Source organism: Struthio camelus, chromosome 5 (genome assembly GCF_040807025.1).
Source record: "Struthio camelus isolate bStrCam1 chromosome 5, bStrCam1.hap1, whole genome shotgun sequence".
NCBI classification, from domain to species: domain Eukaryota; kingdom Metazoa; phylum Chordata; class Aves; order Struthioniformes; family Struthionidae; genus Struthio; species Struthio camelus.
Genome location: NC_090946.1, coordinates 25,886,067 through 25,907,330, shown reverse-complemented (window position 1 = coordinate 25,907,330; position 21,264 = coordinate 25,886,067). Strand labels below are relative to the sequence as shown.

At 36.5% G+C, this 21,264-nt stretch overlaps 1 protein-coding gene across 1 annotated transcript; it reads left to right on the top strand.

The window, feature by feature from the left end:
• Positions 1-10,896: 10,896 nt before the first annotated feature.
• On the top strand, positions 10,897-20,232 carry OLFML1 (olfactomedin like 1). The gene is made up of 3 exons (XM_009680116.2): positions 10,897-11,195; positions 14,210-14,498; positions 17,516-20,232. The coding sequence occupies exons 1-3, from the start codon at positions 11,070-11,072 to the stop codon at positions 18,292-18,294; spliced, it is 1,194 nt and encodes a 397-aa protein (XP_009678411.1). The 5' UTR covers positions 10,897-11,069; the 3' UTR covers positions 18,295-20,232.
• Positions 20,233-21,264: the final 1,032 nt, after the last annotated feature.

Sequence of the window (21,264 nt, the reverse complement as noted above, 5' to 3'; positions counted from 1 at the left end):
TAGATCAAGTGATGCAGCTGGAAAAAACAAGCAAGCTTTCAAATACACCAAGCTTACTTCTGAATTAAATATGCACAGACATATATATGTACAGACTGCATAGGTGGAGTTAAAAACACAGAACACAGATCAATATTCAAATTCAGTCTTTTTTGTTCCAATTTTACTCCAAAACTCACTTCTTTCAGAAATCTCTGAAACTGGCAGAACTCCATTAGATGTATTATAAACAGTTCTGGGAGAAATTATATTCTTCAACCCCCATAAGCAGTGCTGGGAATTAAAAGCCTCAATCTATCCAGCTCCCTCAGTTTGCCAATTGTAATTAAATAGGCCTTTACAATTTACATTTTTCACACCACTTTGCATACACTTTTAAAATGAAATTATCAAAAGATGTTTGCCTTTAATTTAGTACCCAGGAGCTCATACTACTGGTGTTTGAGATGACAATGAACTATTTGTTTGAAAATTGTAAACTTGCAGGCATTCCTGACATTAAGACAGATGTACCGGAAGTGCATTCTGCTCACAGTTTTCTGACATTATAAAATGTACGTTGCCTTACAAATAAAAGATTTAACCTTGCTTGTGATTACAAAATTGATGACTGCTTTGGCAAGTGTGTGCAGTCCAGTGGAATTCAACTCCCTGAACCAATCTTTTACAAACACACAGTGAACTTCCTTCAGGCAAGAGAGTTGCTTTTTTATTTATGAATATATAGTTAATATTATAAGAAGCTACGAAAGAGAAAAAGGAGATCAGAACACGTCAGACATCAAAACATTCCAAAACAGGTAAGTATAAATTTCAAAAAGAAGCTTTTAAATTTAAAAATCATTTCGTATTGGATACTATTCAGAAAAAGAAAATTTGCTGCTTTTGGATAAAAAAGATGATACTTTTACAATGCCAAGGGATTGGCATAATGTTATAGTTAGTAACCATCAACACTCTTTCCCATATGATTTCTAGTTGCATCATTCTCATGAACATGTTACGAGAACACAAAGCTTAGTGAATGAAGGAAGTCTCTGCAGGGTTACACAGATTCCTTAATTTGGCTCTTAAGGTATTAATGGACTGTATAAAGCTGCAGAAGGGTGGCACTGCAGTCATCAAAGCAGTCCTGACTAAAATGCATCACCTAAAAAAGTCAAACTCAACCCCAGAAGAAAAAAAAATTATGAAGAGAGGGCCAGATCCAGGAATCATTATCACTTATTCCAAGGGCATAGAGAGGAATGAAGATGGCCCTCTGCAGAGGGGTAAATTTCAACTTAATGGCTTGCTAGCCCTGAAAAAGTAATGCTGGGATAAAATCCATCTAAATAAAACCAAATTTAGGCACTGTTTCCATAGATGACTTCTGGGGCATATTTTGCCATCTTGGAAATGTTTCATAACTTTAGACTGTTCCTTACTTAAAAAATAATTCCAGTCAAGGACTGTTTACTCTAAGGATCTAAATCCAGTACAAAGTATCTGCACAGTGTTCTAGATCCAAACTGCTTTGTGAAGTGTTTCCTTTACTCATGTGAACTGTTCAAATCAGAGATCAATTACTATTTTTTGTATGCATGTATTTATGATACAGAACTGTATTTTCTGAATAACCATCATCAGTTAATGCTTATGCAGGTATGCTATGCTACACTTAAGACATTAGATTTGCATTCTCATTTCATGCTTGACTGTAACCTCGACTGTAGGGTTGCAGAACCCTTCCCCATACTATTCCCAGTAAATCCTGTCTGATACTATCAAAAGAAGCATTACAGCAGCCAACGATCACCCATATGTCACAATCTGGAAAAAAGGGCAATTTACAGCTATTCTATGGTACCAAGGACAGTGCTGTAGAGAAAAGAAGCATATCTTATTAATCAGATAATTGTGGAAACTCTGTGTTTCTTATTCAACATAAATTGGCAATTGCAACCCCAAGGAATCACCCTAGGTGTTTTGGAGAAAATTAAAATCCTTCTCTAAAAATTAGCCTGTGCAAAAGTCGTGCTGGGCAAACTGATTTCTCCATGTGCATTTTCCATTTTACCTACATTCAGTTAGATTGTAGGGGATTTGAAATTTCTCATGGGAAGACGTTCATTGCAAAAGACAATTGGGATAGCACAGCTTGTGAAGCTTCTGAGCAGTAAGAATAAAGGTAAATATTACATTTATTTCCTGGTATTGCAAAACCTTTGCACGGCTTTTAAAGTGTATTAACACAGCTGTAGACAGAAAATAACAGGTAGTTAGGCAGGTATCAAAGATACTCAAGTGTACAATTGCATTCCCAATGACTACTTTGGATACAAATCCCGTAATAGTGCTCAGTGGTCTGTGGCATCTTTCATCCAGAGCACATTTCACCTATCATGTCTATGACTGAAATGCAGTAACCAGGGAAAACGTAACAATTGCTTAATAATGCAAAGCAACCAGATAAAGTTTAGAAGGAGGAATGAAAATGAGTTTCATAGTCAACTGCAACTTCAAGAAGAAAGATATTAAGACTGTAGTTCGACCAGCTGGAGCCGCTCTCCATGTTACAGACCATATGGTTGGATCTGTAATTACCATATGTGCAACTAGTCAATTAACTTTATCCAAGAGCTAGCTCCTTTAGTACCATACCATTCCTTCATATATGTCATACTCACTCATGTCAGTTTTCAGGAGTACATAACCCCATTTAAAATAACTGAGGTTATCCACATTCTTATTTAGCCTGGAACTGAGCCCAGGTTTGTGCCCTAACTTACTGACCACCTCAACAGTCATGCTTAGCATGCTAATGGCTTCTCAACACTCGTCAGGAGAGAGCCAGCACAGTAATCTAAACTGGAACTTAGGTTTCTATGCAGTGAACAGGTTTTGAGAAGTAGTGCTTTTAATTCCTGCCCCTGCATGATATCAGTACAAATGATTCTTGTTTCCAGTTCAAAGTCAAACAGCTTAGCTTCATTTGTGGATGACTTCACTTTATTTGACTGTATACTGCAACAGAACAAAAGAGAAGCAATTAAATCAATTATTAACATCAATCGAGAGGCAATAAATACTAACGAGTCTGGTGCCTGTCACCTCAGAGTCTACTACCTGCCTGTCCTAAACTGAATCAGCAGCAGCAGGTCAGGACCTTTGCTGCACCAAAGCTTAGGTCCCATAATTGTCACACATGCAGCATAAACAGTTCTTTGGCTGCACATGCAAGAATTTGCTGTGATCCTGTTTAGCTGCTTTAACTCACTGGATCACAGCATAACACTGAAGGATGCTCCGAGCCTCTGTATTCCAGGCACCATCCACTTACTAGGTTTTGTTCTTTGCTTCTTGCTTCCTGTCATCAGTTCCAATACCCTCTTTATTATTATTTGTTTGGTAAATGTCTAATAAGAAGCTTACATCCTTCACAACTTATCAACGCTTTTCAGTTTTATAGTTCTCACTTACTGCTTCCTTACCCTGAATTCTATGCCACACTCAGAACAAATGCTGAGATAAACATCTTTTTAAACTTTGTCTTGGATTAATTAAACAGGACTTTACCATGGCATTTGTTCTTCAGCTGTCCACAATAAGTTGGCAGCTCTTTCTGGTCCCCAAACGAACACTTGTAGATGCTGATGACTGAGAATTCCAAGAGCTTTTTGTTTCAGTGCCATTTTCGTCATACTGTTCTTGTTATTTATAAGATCACACAATCATATTCTGATTTTCTCCACTTGGCAGCATTATCTGTACTGATTACAATATGCACAGGGCAAAGGTTTGACCATCTGGCCATAGATGCCAAGCTGAGATGTTTTCCAGTGGCAGCATCTGGTTTCTATGCAAAAGACAGTGTGTTTGCAGCTTTGGGCATGTTATGTGGTAGGGCTACAGATGCATTATCTAGGCTGCCAGATCTTCTTAGATTACTTTCTTTTGATTCACCTTTCATTCTGTAACATTTTCTCTTTATTATTATTTGTTTGGTAAAGGTCTAATAAGGAACTAAAACTATCCTATATATCCTATCTTACATATCTATACATATACTATATATCACAGTCATCCACCTGATACTCAGAAACAAACAAGCCAAAACTATTATACAGAGATGGTTTTGCAAGTGCCTAGCACCAGAAAGAAGAGCTCATCAACTTCCAACAGGTGTGTAAAGCAACAACTTTCCCTTCAACATCATTTTCTAGTTGGTCCAAGTTGTGTCCTACCTGTACAATGGGCGTAGATACTGCAGACAAATAGAAAAAAGAAAACTGGGGTCAAATACAATTCAACTGTTTTGAAAGGGAGAGCTATTTACAAAACTGTCATTACATGAAAGAACTAACAGAAATTAAATAAGAATGAAAATGATAGAATAACTTATCAGTGAGAAAAGCCAGGCTAAAGATGTTTCCTGTTTCTGGTGTGGAAATAGGAATAAGTGGTCTTGCATGGAGGCAGGGAAAAGAAGTATGAGATTTTAATCTGTAATTTACAGACCATAGCACGTCCTCAGCTGTGTAGCAACTTTGGCCCTCAGGTGCTAACATAACATATATAGTAAATAGTAGCACGCAGGAATATTATTCAACACATAACAAAGCTGTTAATATTTCATAATGCGCAGCGCATGTCAAACATTAACAAAAGTTTTAGTGTTTGCTTAAGAGGGAGTTTCAATGAGAGAAAATATGAAGCCCAAAATTTAAGAACAAACGCTGTTTCTGCAAAATCTCTGCAAAAACACGCCACAGGATTTTTCATCTATGCTACGCTATGTCTTTCTGTGTGACATTAGTAAACGATGGATGTACTAGAGAGGCCAGAGGGTCAAGAACTAGCTTGTGCCAGAGACCAAGAAGAAAGGCACAAAAAAGAAGCTAGTGGACAAGTTCAATTTGTCACTTCTAATTACACTATGTCGGGGAGTTTTTAATTGCCTTTCAGACTGAAATCCATAATTTTATCAAATGATCTAAAAGAATATATACCTAATATCATTCACATACTAGCATTAGCAAAGCTCATGGGAAGATACACAGATTCTCTCCCTAACTCTGCCATGGCAGCACAGCATGTAGGAAAGGCTGCAGTAATTATTTACCGCAGACAACATACTGTCAAAATTAACCCATGTGGGGTTAATTGGGCCTAGTACAAAGACAATTCTACACTAATTGTGCAGTATTTTTGCCAGGAGTGCACAGAGCAGAAAATGAGTTTGTGGTAGAGCATTTGGATGTGATACTCATGTACCATGGACAGAAAGGGGAATATCTTGCTATTATACCAGCAGGCCTGAAGATGTAGTAGCATGCTAGCTCCCAAATGTCAGAAATAAATATGTCCCATTGATGCACTACATTGATTCAAGAGGAGAAAAAATATCCTTTATGTACAGATGCTGCTTGTCTTCTGTTGGAGAAAACCACAGCAGGAATTTTATGTTTGAACATATGGACAAGTTAGTCATGCCCTATCTACCCAGAGAAACAAACAGAGCCAGGCTGGATAGCTTGCAGGGCAGAACAGTTTTTTCCTACAATCCAGTAAAAGGCCACAATGGTGGCAGTGAATTTTTATTTTAATCAGTAAATAGGAGCAGTTCCTGACTGTCTGGCCAACTGAGGGCTAGAGACATGGAAAATTTTACCCACATATTATGTATTACTAAATGGATTTGTTCCTTTTCACCTCTCCTCTTAGGACAACGATTCTGCTTTTTTCCTAAGAAAAAACTCTAAGTGGCATATTTTTATGACAAGGCAGAATTGCCTTCAGCTGAAATTTGTATTTCAAGTCATACAAATCCAGTGTGCACTGAGCCCTGACAGGTCAAAGGCAACAGATTAAATCCACTTCATACAACATTGCAGAATGTTATATGCTGAGCAAAGATATATGTGACCTTTTTCCTGGACAGAGCTCATTAATTTTTGGTGATATAATAAAGCTTGAGGAATGGATTCAGTATAAAAATGACAGCACTGCTAAACAATGGTTTGACTTCTAAAGATTTCTAAAAATGATTACCTATTCTTCATGACAGCTTAACGTTTATGTCCTTTTCAATCAGTATAGTGCATATGTTCTATTATTCATCATGAACTGGCTCTATGACCATCTCATCTGATACACTGACTTCCAGATGGGATAGCCCTAACCTTAGAGAGAGAGAGAGAGAGAAAAGGACACAAAATCCATTTCTTGTATATGGCTCATGCTCAGAGTTCATCCGCTGTTGGCTTGGAATAGAATTCATTTCTAATCTGGAGATTTTTGTGAATCTCTCATTTTTAAATTCATTTTTAGTGATAGGGGGCAGCATAAGATGAAGCCCACATTAAATGAAAATATTAAAGTGTCTTGAAACAATTAGGCTTTGAAAAATGTCAATTTCAAAGACATACAGCTGACTGCTCTTCAGGTTTATCTAATACACCCTCTCCTGACCTGGAGATTGTTTGTCAGAAGATTTCTCTGATAAATGTGTATCAAAAAATCATGCTCTCCCAATTGGCACTCTGCACTTACCAGCTCTTCCCTCTGCTTTGGACTTTACCATACCATGATAATTAGTAACAACTAATTTTGCTTATATTCTATGGCATGCATCAGGGATAACTTTGAGATCATATATAAGTCAGCAGAAATCAAAATTGGAAATCAAAACTTGAACTGATAAAAGTTATATTTCTTACCAGATTATAGATAGATAGAAATACACACTATTGGTGCTCCATCTGGGAAAATGACTCAGCCTCTATAGCTCAGTTCCTGAATGCAACTCTTAAATTGATTTCATCCATCCTGAGAAATATGCCTGAGCAGCAATAGAGTAAGAATTTAACCAAATTTTCTAGAAGTGGAAACCAAGACTCCTGTGTAGAAATCTGAGAACACAGCAGGCATCATTAAGCTTATCCTGAGACTTCAGGATCTGGCTGACAGCAAACAGAAATAACTGGCAAGAAAGATAATGGCAGAAATTTTTTTCTTTAACCAAATTCTAACTTTAAAAAAATTTTTTATAAAATGCCCCTTGTTGCTAAGCATGACTCTGAGTTTGGGCTTGGCCCCTATTTTACTTTCATCAAAGTGCATAAATACTGTGCTGTTTCTCCGACTCTTCCTTTATAAGAGTTGTCTTTATTGGTAATATGAAAACAGCAGTGCAACAAATTTCAACCATCCTCATCAACTTCTGCAGGACCCCTTCAGGGCCTTTTCTGTCCTATTTCCCCCTGACTCATAGACGTTTTCCTATCTTTTAGGTTCTGGGTCAATGGAATTAGACACTTGCTAGCACAACTCATTCTATTCAGCTCAAGATTCTGGTACTGTAGCCATCACCGTAATCTCTGAATTTGTCATCAGCAATCACTTGGAAACTTAATGTAGGGTCTGAGTTTAGCATTAAACAATATAACAGAAGAGTCCTGAATTTGCTGCTGTAGTCTCAGAGCATATTACCCTGTTAAAAGCTCTCATCACATCAACATGGTATTTCCACCAGTTAGTTACAGTTAGTGATCTCACAAGGAAAGCTATTTAATAACTTCCCCGTGTAAATACAGATCCCCTCTCTCTTCTTTGCAACATATAGGTACACAGCTTATAAACTCATCTCTTCAACACAACAATAAATGAAACAACACTGAAATATGATGAAATGGCATTAAATAGGTGTCCACTACCCTTTTATAAAAAAATCAAAATATACCATTGTAGGCACTTACAGTTTAATATATGTGAACATTTAAGCAAAGGACATTTTAGTGAGAATATTTACGATAAGTGGATTTCACACTGCAAAGCAAGCCAAAAGCTGTGCAAATTTTAATATTATTTAATATTGAACTGTACAGTTCAAAGTTTGTTTAGTTTCAGAGGTATACAAATTTAAGCTTCTAAGTACAAGGAATGGTATTTAATTAACACAACTTGTATTTCCGAGTTTACAGCAAATGAATGGCAATCTAAAATAGTTATTCATGGATGATTTCAACATCTGACTATTTTGTGATCTGTTGACAAGAAATTCTGTGGATTACTTAACCAGTTCCAGCTGTGAATCATTACAAATAAAGCAGGGATCCATTTTGCCTTTGTGTTTTTGTTTTAGAGCCAGTCCTCACAAAATGATTAGTTTCTCTTACAGGGTATTGAACACCTCCAGCTCTTGCTGATTCCAGGAAGTGTTGGCTTTCACCATTTTGGAGGTCTGGGACTCCAGACCATCGTGAGCTTGTCACGGCAGCAGCAGACTTCTGAAGTCTGTGCTTCAGAACCTGGCTTGCTACTAGTTTTCCATTAGTGTCTCTATAATTTTGGATTGTCTGAACCATGTTCCTTCTGTATGTTTTATCTTATTCAAATTTGGAATCGTGTGTTTCAGTGAAATCCGCCTTCCTATTCTAAAGACTTGAGAGCCACCTAGTGGAAGCCTCTGCATAAATTCCGAAACTCAGCTAAGTCTAACTCCTTTTTATTGCAGTGTATTATCTCTGTTATGGATATTCCTCCTGACACTGTTCTTACAGCCAAAAAAAAAAAAAAAGATTTCAATTTGATTTCAGTTGCTTACATTTTTTGCAGCAATGTGAGTCACTCTAAGATATAAAACTGAAACTAGTAAAACATTTTTTTTCTAGGGCAGAATAGGAATTACAAGTACTGTTTCGCTACTACGACAAAAATCTTCTGTAACTTCACAGATCTCAGCCTCAGGTAGGTTCATCAGGTAGTGGGCAGTACTAACAAGGAACACAATTCTGTAGCCCTGTACCAGTTTATGATATTGTGTTTTGAAAATAATTTGTCCCTGTGTTAAGATGAAGAACAGAAATCATATCTCTATATCCTGACTTTTAAATATACTTTTGTGATAGAGTATTTAAACTTAGGATACTTTGCTTTTATGGTATCCTTTAGTGCTCTGGATTCAAACAGAAAGAAGGTTGCTTTGAAACTGATAATGGTATTGTTCATCTAGTAAAATCTGAAGAATTGTCTGTAATTATCAAATATTCAGAAGCAATTCTCTCCAGGTATGGAGGAAGCTATAGGTGCTAGAATATCACTTTTAAATAAAAACTTGCCATAGGGAGTTCTGCTATAATTGATGCTCTATGACATACTACTGTAAAATGCTCCAAAGAGGCTATCATTTTATTTTAGAGAACAAGCCAGACTACAGATTTCTGTGATAAAAAATATTAAAAATCATAAAATTAAGTTACTATTTCATTTTGCCTTGAAATAGGACTTGCAGTGGTAACTGCCATTTCTGGACCTAATCAAAAGAGTCAAGGTTGTTCCAAACTGCAGGAAAGTCATGATAGGTTTTGTTTTGCATAGATGTGTGATTTCTCCCTAAACTAACTGAAGAAATTAGCCCATTTAATCCCATATTCTCATCTGCTGATCGTTTTCTTACACTATTATGACAGCCACAGCAAACTCAGCGACCAAATCTGCAGGATTCCAGGCTCACCTAGGAGGTGAGAAAGGGGATCATTTTTCTATGTTCTTCCCCAGTCTTCGAGCTCAATATTTCAGTGAAAAGACAACAGTGCACTTTGTCAAAATGTTCTATATGACATAATCCAGTAAGATTATACGCTTTCTAGAGTATCTATTCTCAGTGTATAACCCTTCAAAGATCTAAGCAGGCAAGCTTTCCATCCTCCCAGGCAGGAGCACTGGAGGAAAGTGATATGACACTGAAGTGGATAACTGACTGTTAGTCTCTCCGCGCATCATTGATTTTGCCTGTAAATAGGAACTGGCAAATTATTTTTACCTCTTAGGATAAAGCAGCATTAAAAAAACACTTACCTGTGCACCTTTGCGAAACCTGCCTGTAAGTCATGCAGAACTGTACCTTGCAACAATCAAGGAAATGGAAGTAAATATCTGCCTGCTGAGACACGTTTTTATGCATTCTGTCACAACTCATACGTTTATACAAAAGTCAGTGGGAAAGCAAAGGGAAAACTGTAAATGTGAGAAAAAACTGTTGAGACGGGGGTGGGGAAAAAAAAAGTGAAGATGTGGAGAATTCAGAGAAAAAGAAATAGAGACGGAGACAGAGAAGTCTAGTTTGGCTTCAGATAAAAAGGTCTGTATCTTAGTCATATCCTAGTCCATGATTTCTCTAAGAGAATACAGTGTTAGCAGGGCCATGTATCCCTTCAGAGTCAGCATTCAGACATGGAAATCATCAACAAGAATAAACAGAAGCACCCCCTAATGTAATAGACTAATGTAAGTGAATTATTATTTTGTTAAAAGCCATCCTAAGTAGAATTATTACTCTAAAAGGTGAGAACAATCAAAGACTCCATTAAATTGACCCAGAACTTTGTTAAGGTTATTAATTTTAGCTGCAAAAGCACTCAGATGGTGTTGTGATGGGTAACAGGTGAGAGGAAGGAAAAAAAGCTAAAAGAGAAAGCTTTATATTTTTCAGTCCTACTATAAAGACATTGAATAGCAGAAGTAAAACAAATTGTTTTAGATTGTTTTACAGTAACAATTATGATTGCTCAAGCACTTACACACATTAGACATCACATCTTCCTGTGAAAGAATGGCCAGTGTTGCACTGACTTCAGTGAACCTACGCTGATTTACACCACGTATATACTGCACAGTGTTTGGCATAAGTGAAAGCAGATGGGGGCAGGGAAGGGAGAAAAATAAATTATTTTTATTTGTATTTAACATAATTTGGCCTACAGGCTTTATGTGACTCAGTGCTTAACATCTGGGATTGATCATAGGATCACAAACTGGAAAGCAGTCATCTGGCTTCTAGAAATAAACACATTCAGTTCCTGTTCCATAACTTTATTTTTTTAACGATAAACTGCAACAGCTTAAACAGCCATTTTAAGTGCTTTTAATACTTTCCACCTCAGTATTTTTAGCTATTTTTCACATCACAGCATTAGGCAACTATTAAATTTCTTTTAATTCTGGAGTGGCAGTACTGCTTGGTACTCCCCCCATCCCGAAATACACTATTAATACACAACTTTTTTCCTTCAAAATTTTATGAAACAATGGTAGTCTTGAAACTCCGATTTTTATTAGTTCTGTTCTTCACAAGTGTCACGGGAGAGGCCCAATATGTAATGCAAGATGCAGCACTGATGAACTACATCGACCGGCGTTTCCTGTCTTTAGAGGTAGGTGTTATCTGTATAGTTCAATAATATCGTCTAACTGCAAAGTGGCTTGAAAATGGAACTATGTTCTTCTGTGTATATACTCACACAGGACAGGTTGTATTCTAATCAGCATCAGGGATGTAAATTCCCACTTTTTTCAAATAAATAAAATTAAGGAGTATAGTAACTAAACCTTTAACTATAATGACTCCTAATTACCACATCATTGTTTATTGTAGCATATAATTTCATAATGTTATATCTATATTCTGCTATCACTTGTATTTTTATTATGCTATCAGTGAAATTTAGCTACATATGCAAATGTTTTAAGCACTGTCACAGTCCATTCTAAGGAAAAGTATAATCATATTGTTACTAGTAGAATTGGTGCCAAGTATTAACAAGAAGATAAAAACTTATCAGATATTTTTCCTACGTATTGCTGAACCTAACTGGAGTAGTTTAAGATGCATTTTTGTAAAATGTCAGTGTATTTGCACTGAAATAATCTCCGTACAGATGGGAGACTGAAACAGGTATTTGCTTTCAATTAATTATATAAAAGTACCAATCAGTACCTGTTTCTTTATCTTCAGGAAAGACCTACCAGTATTGTAAAATATCTTTGCAGTATTAGCATGCTATATGCGTACATACTGTATCTTAAATTACTACCATGTTCTTGGCTCCTGACTTGTATTAGTAGACTGTTTTATAAAAATTTTAACATCACTGGCCTCACATTCCCTGTTTGCACAAATAAGGCTCTCACTGGTCTTAACTTTCCCAACAGAGAAGGGATTGAAGGTTAGCCTGGCCTTCTGTTCCCATTATGTAGACTGAGATTAAAACTTTATTAACCATTTTAGGAATCACTTCAAGTTGTTATTTCCACTCATTTGGCCCATATTAAAAATGATGCAATTCCACCTGTCTTCCCTAGAACAGGAAGAACCCCCTAAACCAGCAAATGTCTTGAGACATTAACACATCCCACAGAAACACACATAAGCATATTAACATGGATAACGGGGCAGAGAAAGGGTATGTTCCCAGGCTCTGATTCAAGATCTCAGCTTTTCTTTGTCCCTCTCTTTCTCTCTCTCCCCTCTCTCATAACTATGCAAGCTAGGAAGGCAGGCAGTAGAGGTGAGCTGAGATCAGTTTTAAGGAGCAAACCTCAGTGGAAAAACTCCCTTCATGCCTTGTGAGTGCTGTTTAGCTACTGAACTCAACTGAAAACTCATAGTAGGATCCTGTTCTTTCTCCACCTCCTGAGCAGCAGTGGGATGAAGAGGGGCTTGTAGCTCATTCCCCTTTTAAGTCACAACTTAAAATGTTAGACAGGCTACTCATCTGTCACAGAGGCAGGGCATGTTCAACAGCTCAGCAGACCAGAATGGGAACTAGTTACAGCAGAAGCCAAAGCTAAGGTTTCTTGACAAACTGTTCCATTTTTAAGAATTTTCAATAGCACACAGGCAGGCTTCCAGTGGAGGTGCATATTTCCTTAAGATAAAGCCTTGGAACTAGGCTCAAGCCAATCTCTTAGGAGTTCTCACCCCTCCAGTGTGGGAGTCCCCTAACTTGGGCTCCTAGGGAAGCCTTTTTTGCTATCCTCCAAGTCACATAGCAGCTGTCTGAGGAGTCCTAGGAAGTCAGAGCAGCTGAGCCACTCGCTCAAGTTCAGAAAAGAACTCAGCTTTGCTGATACAAAACAGTTTTGGAATTTATCCATTTATTTATTTGTTTTTATTCCAATTCATAACTATTTTCTTTACTTCAGTTTATTCAGAACCATTTCTATTCATTCTAATTCAAAATTATTTTCTTTTTCAAACTATTTCCCAAAGGTATTGAAATTCTAATTTTTATGAGATCAAGTCACAGCCATGAGGTAGGTGGACCAGCTAGGAACAGGTGACAGAAAGAAGTGGGAAGGAGAGGAATTTAAGTGGTAAGTCTAGATTAAGAATGGCGGCAGAAGAACCTTATGAAGCTTTGATCCAGGTGCATATTGAGGAAAGAAGAATCTGAAAGAAAGGCAGAGAAGAAGACTTCAGGGCACAAAACAGAGAGCAGGAAAAAGTGTGAGGCAAATATGTGGCAGACCACTTGAAAATGTTTTCTACACTTTGTGTAGAAAGTAATTAAACAGCTTCCTGGGAACTTACGGTCATGTATAAATCGGCTTATTAAATAATGGGGCTAAAATACCATGCTAGTAAGCAAATTGTAAAAAAAATAAAATAAATAAAACAAAAAAGAAAAAAAAAACATACCCACCAAGTTTAATTGGAACACATGCATACTGCACAAATCATGTTGACTATCTCCTGGTCAAAGACCATCTTAACATGAAATGCCTGAAATCCATATATAAAACACCAAATTAGAACACCTGATCTAGCAGTTAGGCCTACTACTATTGTGCGTCTGTACTTCAATATTGGCTCACTTTCTTTAGCTTCCCAAAGCAGCAGTTGGGCTTCTATTTTCAGGCCACCTATGTTCTTTCCAGGTCCACTACTGACCCGCTCCATTGCATCGAAGAAATCCCTTTCCTCAGCTACAAAATGGGTAGATCCTTCCAAAATGCTGGTCATCTGAATCTAGCTATAAAGAAACATCTGCTTTTTCAGCATATTTTTTCTTGGAGGAAATTTTAACCAAACTAAAAAATTTTCAACCTAAGGTGTTCAGAAGAGGCTGCCTTTGGTTTCAATGCTAAATATGGTACTCACATGTTTTTTCTTCTTGCCTGTGTCCCCCATGGTGTATCCCTTTGGGTACTCAAAAGTGGTGGTATACAACCTGCTATTTTGACCAGAACTATGAATGCTACTGCCAGTCTAGTATATCCTCTTCATATAGATATACAGCAACAGACCATTGGTTTGAAATAGATGAGGGAGGGGGACCACAGAGGGTAGAATGGCACATTTTTTAAAGTATTCATCAATGACATTCTAATCTATACAAAATATACTTGCATACCTATGTGTTTTCTTTCTGTGTTCTAACTCAAGAAGAGGCTGGAAAAATGCAACCAAGACATACTGGATTACGTTGAAGAATTTCGAGACTTTTCAAAGATGATAATGTCACGCCTGGCAGGACTGAACAATTATAAGAATGAGGTTAAAAGTGAAGTAGAGAATTTGCTAACAAGAGTTGAACGAGCACAAAGGGACATTGACTATTTTGGATCTGTCACAGATTCTAATACATGTATAGAAGTAGATGAAGATTTGGTGAAACAGCAGCTATTTGAAGAAGCAGAAGAAAAAAGGAAACTTAAACTCATACTTAATGCAAGTAAGAACAGTTTATTTTTCAGAACCTTGATATAAAGAAGCCAGTCCCTTAGCCAATGGGATACAGGGATAACACAGATTTTCATGTTAGGTGAATACCACAGATAATCATGTTTTTTGTCTATGTAAATACTCATCTTTCAAAAAAGGCTATGAAAAGGGAATGGGAGAGGGAGGGAAGAAAATACAACTTGAATATCTATACTGCAGATACTCTATATCAGATTGATTCTTTGAAAGCTGCTTTTTAATATGAAATAGGAATTTAAAAAGCTTCTGAAGGTTTGATTCTTTGAAAGCTGCTTTTTAATATGAAATAGGAATTTAAAAAGCTTCTGAAGGTATGTTCTTACAAAGCCCCCCAAAATGCTAGTGCATTTCAAAGTACTACAGCTATACCAAGCAAGCTTTGTTTTTTTGGAGTGAACAGAGGTCTAAGCCTCAACTCAAAAGCTAACTCAAGAACTAATAAAAAGAATTCATTCACTTCTACATTTTCCATCTATTTTACTGTCCTCTTTTCTTCTGTTATTCTCTCTCTCTTTGCCCCCATGGCGTACTCTCTCAAGAGGGCATACAGGGTTAGCTGCAAGCAAAACTCAATTCTGATTTGAAAATTGTTACAGGTACCTAGTATGAAGCATATATACAATTCATACTGGTTTTTTTTCAAACAAATTAAATTACATCATTAAAAAGTATTTTTACCTTAAGAAAGTTCAGAGATTGATGCTAATTACATATTGTTGATATATTTAAAGTAGTCTTCTGTTTCTTTCTCATTCGAAAGGAGTATGAAATTAAGAATGCAGAATAGGAAATATAAAATGCTATTTTTAAAAGAAGCTGACCACCTATCCTGCTTGTAAGTCCTACTCCTACACTACTCTTCAAAGCTCTGAATATCAAAGTTTCATTTCTTTCCATATATAGATTTTTTTTTTAACAGTAGGCACTTATCCTGGGAGGCAGAAAAATGAAGGGATTTTGAAACTGCCTGTAGTAAGGACGTTTGTAAAATTATTTCCTTCTGAGAACTGCAGAGGGAAAAAATTACTTTGCCTTGTCCCTTGCTGAAGATGATTACTTTGCAGCAGTTCATAGCAATTTTACTCTTGTCAATAGTAGCCAGGTGCTGGCCCCACTTAAGTTTATGGCAAAAACAGTCACAATATAGATTTTACAGTACTTAGAAACTAAGTCCTAGTAAGAGACTTTCAACCTTAGCAAATAGCAACTCTGCTTCTACAACATCATATATTATCCAAAAGTTACATTTTTTTGCTGAGTCACTCCAAGATTCTGACAAAAATTGTTTACGTCTGACAATGTTACTGGTTTTGGTTCAAGTACATACAAGACAGAAAAAAAATCAAGTAAAATTCATGTAAAATCAGTGATTATACAGGCAGTAGTAGTTGATACCTCATCCTGGGTGGGTACTAGGAAACTACTATTCCTGCAATTCATCTTCTGCATATTTTAGGGGTCTGATAAGAAGCAGTGGCCTGTGAAGGTGTCACTGTGGAGAATGTGGAAATATTTTGTCATATTTCCTGATCACTATGTATGTCTCTCCTACAAGCTACTATGAAAGATAAGGACAGTTAAAATCTCTGGAGAAGAGAGAAACTATTCATGGATTTCAGACAAAAATATAGCTATTTGGCATATATCTCCTGTAGACGCAGATCCTCCTAAGGCTGGTTAGGTATTTTGACTCAAGGGTTATAATTTTTTGGAATCTCATTGATCAATAAATGTTAGTTTGTTTTAAGAAAGCTATTGTGCCTTGCTCAGGTAAACTGCATCCAGAGAAAGGACTTGCAGCAAAAATCCATGCTGCAGCTACAGTATCCAAAGCTTTGGGTAGAGGGTATCAGTACAAACAAATGACAAAAAGGTTGCTTTCTAGAGGTTACTGGAATCTTGCCATTGACTTCAATAGGTTCATATCAGGCCAAAAAGGGAGGCTGCCTTTGCTTTCTCCATTTCATCAACTGCCAGAACTTCCTGCCTTAGGGCTTGCTTTGTTCTGTTTACTAAAATGGCTGCACTTCATTAAAGGAAATTCTTCAGATAAGTGTCTCTTGTAATTTATGAGTGCCTTTGGCAAACAAGCATGTTGATAAGCTTTGCAGTTAAGTTTTTGCTGGATAGTATGGTATTTGATAGAGATATTAGGGTCTAAGACCCGACCCTTCACAAGCTTAGTGCTTTTTGGTCTTAAACATCTGCGCAAGTGCATACAAAATGCAATGAAGCCAAAACTATGACTCACTCTGCTGGTGGGAATTTTATCCCTACAGTGAGATAAACAACTATATAATTTCACCAGCCATGCTTCTAGCGTAAGGATTGATAATAGAGATATTGTATCAGTTCATTTAAAGATTGCCTTAACCAAGGGAGAGTCCTGATTCTGTGATCTATTTGTACTGGTTCCTTTGTGCCGCAGCTATAGGGAAAGCGAATGGGAAGATAATCTAGTGTTTTGGCTTTGTATTATGATGTTGTATTTTTATTTGTTTCCATATTATAAATGTAAACAAAAAGGCTAATAGAGAATAAGGGAATTTCCGAAAGAAAAATAGCATCTATATGCCTTCAATAAGAAATAAAATCTGATTATTTAATAGTCACCTCACTGAAGTCAGAATTACACCCATATAAAAGAACTGATAAGAATAAACAAAGAGTCACTGTGCTCTTAGCCTCCTCTCAGGTACACGAAAATAATCACTTTTGGATAACATGCATCTAATAGAGCAGAAAATAATCCAGTATGCATAGCTGAAGATATGAAAACAGCTTCCTTAGCAAGAGATGCTAAATTCATCACATAAAATTAGCTTCAACACTCCTTAACATAGCAACATTGCTGACACCCTTACTGATATATTGACCCCAGTCTTATAGTTGGATTAAAAGGAAACTAAGTAAATCAAATAAATGAAAGTAGAAGATTCACAGATATTCTAATTTCATTTTTTTTTGTCTTTGGGTGTTTCCTTGCAGGTTGTGACCACATGCTTGCAGGTATTAAGTCCTTAAAGATAGTTAAGAAGACTGGTGAGATGCATGGCTCTTGGATGAAAGATCCTGGCAAAAAGCATGCAAAGATTTATTTATTAAGTGGTTCTGTGAATAATGTTATTTTGGAATTTGCAAATATCATGACATTCATGGAAAGTAATTATACACAAAAAGCTCACAGAGTCACTCTGCCACTTCCCTGGAAAGGAACTGGCCACATCATATATCAGGGTTTCTTGTTTTATCACAGATATGGCTCCTTAAATGAGATAATTAAATACAATATCCAGAAAAGAAATGTGTCTGATCAAATGCTACTGCCAGGCGCTGGACGGATTCCTGCCTATCAGCTTTCTCCAGCTACAAAAATAGATCTTGCCATTGATGAGCAGGGGCTCTGGGCAATCCATGCAGAACCAGACACTGGAGGAAATATTGTAATTACTAAAATCAATCACATGACCATGGCAGTAGAGCATACTTGGGACACATCCTGCAGCAGCAAAGATGCTGAAGCCGCTTTCATGGCGTGCAACACCCTCTATGTTGTATACAACTTTCCTAGTGGAGGCACCTCTCGCATACAATGTATTTATGATGTATTGGGTGCTGTAAATACCTACGAGAGCCCAGTATTGCACTTTCCCAAACGTCAGGGTAGCCATTCCACAATACACTATAATCCCAAAGAAAAACAGCTCTTTGCCTGGGGTGATGGATCACAGATCATTTACAAGCTTCAAACAATGCAAAAAGTTTAGAATCTTCAGTAACTTTTCAAATACATTTAAAAGCTAGCAGCCAGGTTTTCTTTTAAGTCACCTTTAAAGAACTGCCTTGCTTTTCTGTTGTCTCACAGCTATGTAATCGTTTATTTCTTAAATTATGCTTACCTAAAGATCTGTGCTAGGCTATAAGTTACATTGTGAAGAATTTACAGAAGGACTCCAAGAAGTTAATGAATTGTCTAAAGGTGTAAAGTATACCAAACTACTGATTGGAAGCTATGGAAAAAAAGCTGCTGTTCTGTTGTTACATATATAACCTTCTCTAAACCTACCTCCTTCCTTATTATTGTAAGAAGCACTGAACAACAGACAAAGTTGTTATCTTTAATACATGCACATATGTTTCCATTCATACTTTTAACTGAGTAACCTTAACTTTCCTGGGAGTCCCATGTTAACATGATCTTTAATTTTAAAATTACGTTAATTCCATGTGCTACAACTTTCATCAGTTGTACATAAATTTAAGCTCACATACCTCAGTGTGATCTTAAACTAATGTCCACTTAAGAACACACAAAGACTCCATTAATTTCAATTACATGATGACTAAACAACACACACACAAATTAGTCTTAACTCACGGAAAAAAAATCTCTTACATGCTCTCTTCCTATCAAAGGATGTGTCAAAACTATACAGACTGCTTCAGTGACATGGAACTCCAATCAGAAGTCTTTTGGCCAATAAACATTATATTATGACCTTCACTATACTTAAGCTGTAAAAAGCCTTGTAGTGAGCAACATAAAATCATATGCTCCCAGAGAAATGGCCTATACAGATCTAACAGCAGAAGTTGACTATATCACAGAGCATAAGAGTTTACATCCTCACAAATATATGGTTTAATTTTAACATATACTTCTTGTACATTACATGTAGGCTATTCCTAACCACTGAACTTTTAGCCTATTTCCACTAAACTTCCAAATTTTTGTTATCCAGGTAACTGTACACTCCACTTTTAATCCTGCTAACACTTTAGCTGCAGCCATCTTCTGCAGTATCAATGTTCACAGGTTAAATATTCCCTTTAATCAGCCTGAATTTGCCACCTTTCAGTGTACCACTGCTTGCGTGTTAGAAGGGACATTCCTAGTTGTTCTGCTACGTACCATACACTATTTTAAAATGTTTTAAATATCACTCTTCAATTGTTTATTTTTAGTTCTATTTGAATACCTACTTATGAGGTTTTTTCCTCAATACTTCCAATCATTTCCCTTGCTCATATCTGAATGTTCCCTCTCCTGACTTCTGGCTCCAGCAAAATATAGAGAACGTGGCCCAAATAAGCATAGTAGTGCAAGGTGGTCAATACTGGTTTTGCAAGTAACAGATAAATACGAGGTAAATACAAATACATTAAAAAAAAACAACTTATTTTCACTTGTGAAATGCAGGTATTGGATTTTGGGTTTTAATGATAGTGGCATTTCTGTTTAATAACCAAAGGACAAAAAACCAGTGTTTGAAAAGCAATCCTCAGCTATTTCTAATAAAAACACATTTTGCTCTTTACACTGAAAGAGCTGTTGTTCTTTTAAAAAATAACTTCAACAGAACAGCCAAACATGAGGGAATGATTTTCAAAAGAAGTTCCAGAATACAGCTAAGAGAATACAGACTGCTGAGTTGCAACAGTGCTGGTCTGCCCTTAGCAAAAGAAACTATATAATTTTTAACAGCTTTAATGACTGTTCCAAGATTTCTGTGTTACAAAGGCCACAAGAAGCACAGTTAGCTAAAGAAATCATTGGGCTAAGTAAGGAGGCTGACACTGACTTGCTGTGTGACCATCGTCAAGTGGCAGGTTAAATTATTTGACCTTTGATTCCTTATCTGCCGAATTACAATTGCAAAAATGCAAAATGGTATTACCCACCTCTGCAATGCTCTGAGATCCTTTAACGCAAAAGAATGTGTAACTTTATTTAACAAATAAAAGCTTTTGACTTAAATATGGATTGAGCTTGCTCTTTTTGAACAGACATTCTTAGAGTATGCTATGCACCACGCTTATTGAGAGAAAAACTATTATTATTATTATTATTATTATTATAGTATTATTATTATTATTATTATAGTATTGCTTCAACTAAAAGGATTCTAGTGTTCTCTTTTGTACTTTTTGCTATTTTATAGCAGTTGCTATTTTCAGCTGATATCAATGAGCAATCCTCAACAGTTCAGACAGGACACTGTCAACCTTGCTGCCCTGGAAATCCTCTAAAACTAAACTTGATAATGAATTCATGGTGCTATCTAGTTTCAGTAAAAGGAGACAGTTTTGCTTACATGAGCTTCAGTAAAGTGTTTCATGCTGTACAAAATGCAAAAAATTATGGAAACTTAAACAAAATAGACTCTGAACTTCAACAACATTTTTACAAATCTCAAAATTGAGGTTCCATTATAAGGAGGGGCAAAGTTTCAAGCCTTCTAGTCACAGAAATGTATATGAACAAACAAGTCATTTGAAGAGCTGGAATTCCTAGATGGTAATCTCGATATTGACTTGTTGGCAAAACATGTATGGACTGTTATAAAAAAAAGGGACAGAAGGAGACATTATTAAATTAACCTGTCTGATTTATTCTCTAAAGCCTTTAATGACAGAGATGCCACAACATTCCCAAGGAATTTATTCTATCAGTTCACAAGCCAACCATCAGAACATTTTTCCTAAATCACAACTTCAGTTTTACTTGCTGCAATGTGACCCCATCAATTTTTATCCTGTCCAGCATAAGGACTTAAGAGTAGCCTTATTTAATCAACTGGAGAGTTATCTAACCCGATATCCAATCTCCAAGACAGACTAATAAAGAATACATAGGGAACAGTATAAGAACAGGGTAAACATATATCTGTCTTCAGTGATTCCAGAGATGCTCTCCTTCTGTACAGTATCACTTAAAACTTTTCTTTCATGAATTC

Excerpts from the sequence above, each read along its gene's own strand:
- OLFML1 (XM_009680116.2), top strand. The coding sequence starts at position 11,070 with ATGGTAGTCTTGAAACTCCGATTTTTATTAGTTCTGTTCTTCACAAGT. Across the intron at positions 11,196-14,209 it reads GGCGTTTCCTGTCTTTAGAG|AAGAGGCTGGAAAAATGCAA; the intron begins GTAGGTGTTATC and ends TTCTAACTCAAG. Across the intron at positions 14,499-17,515 it reads TAAACTCATACTTAATGCAA|GTTGTGACCACATGCTTGCA; the intron begins GTAAGAACAGTT and ends GTTTCCTTGCAG.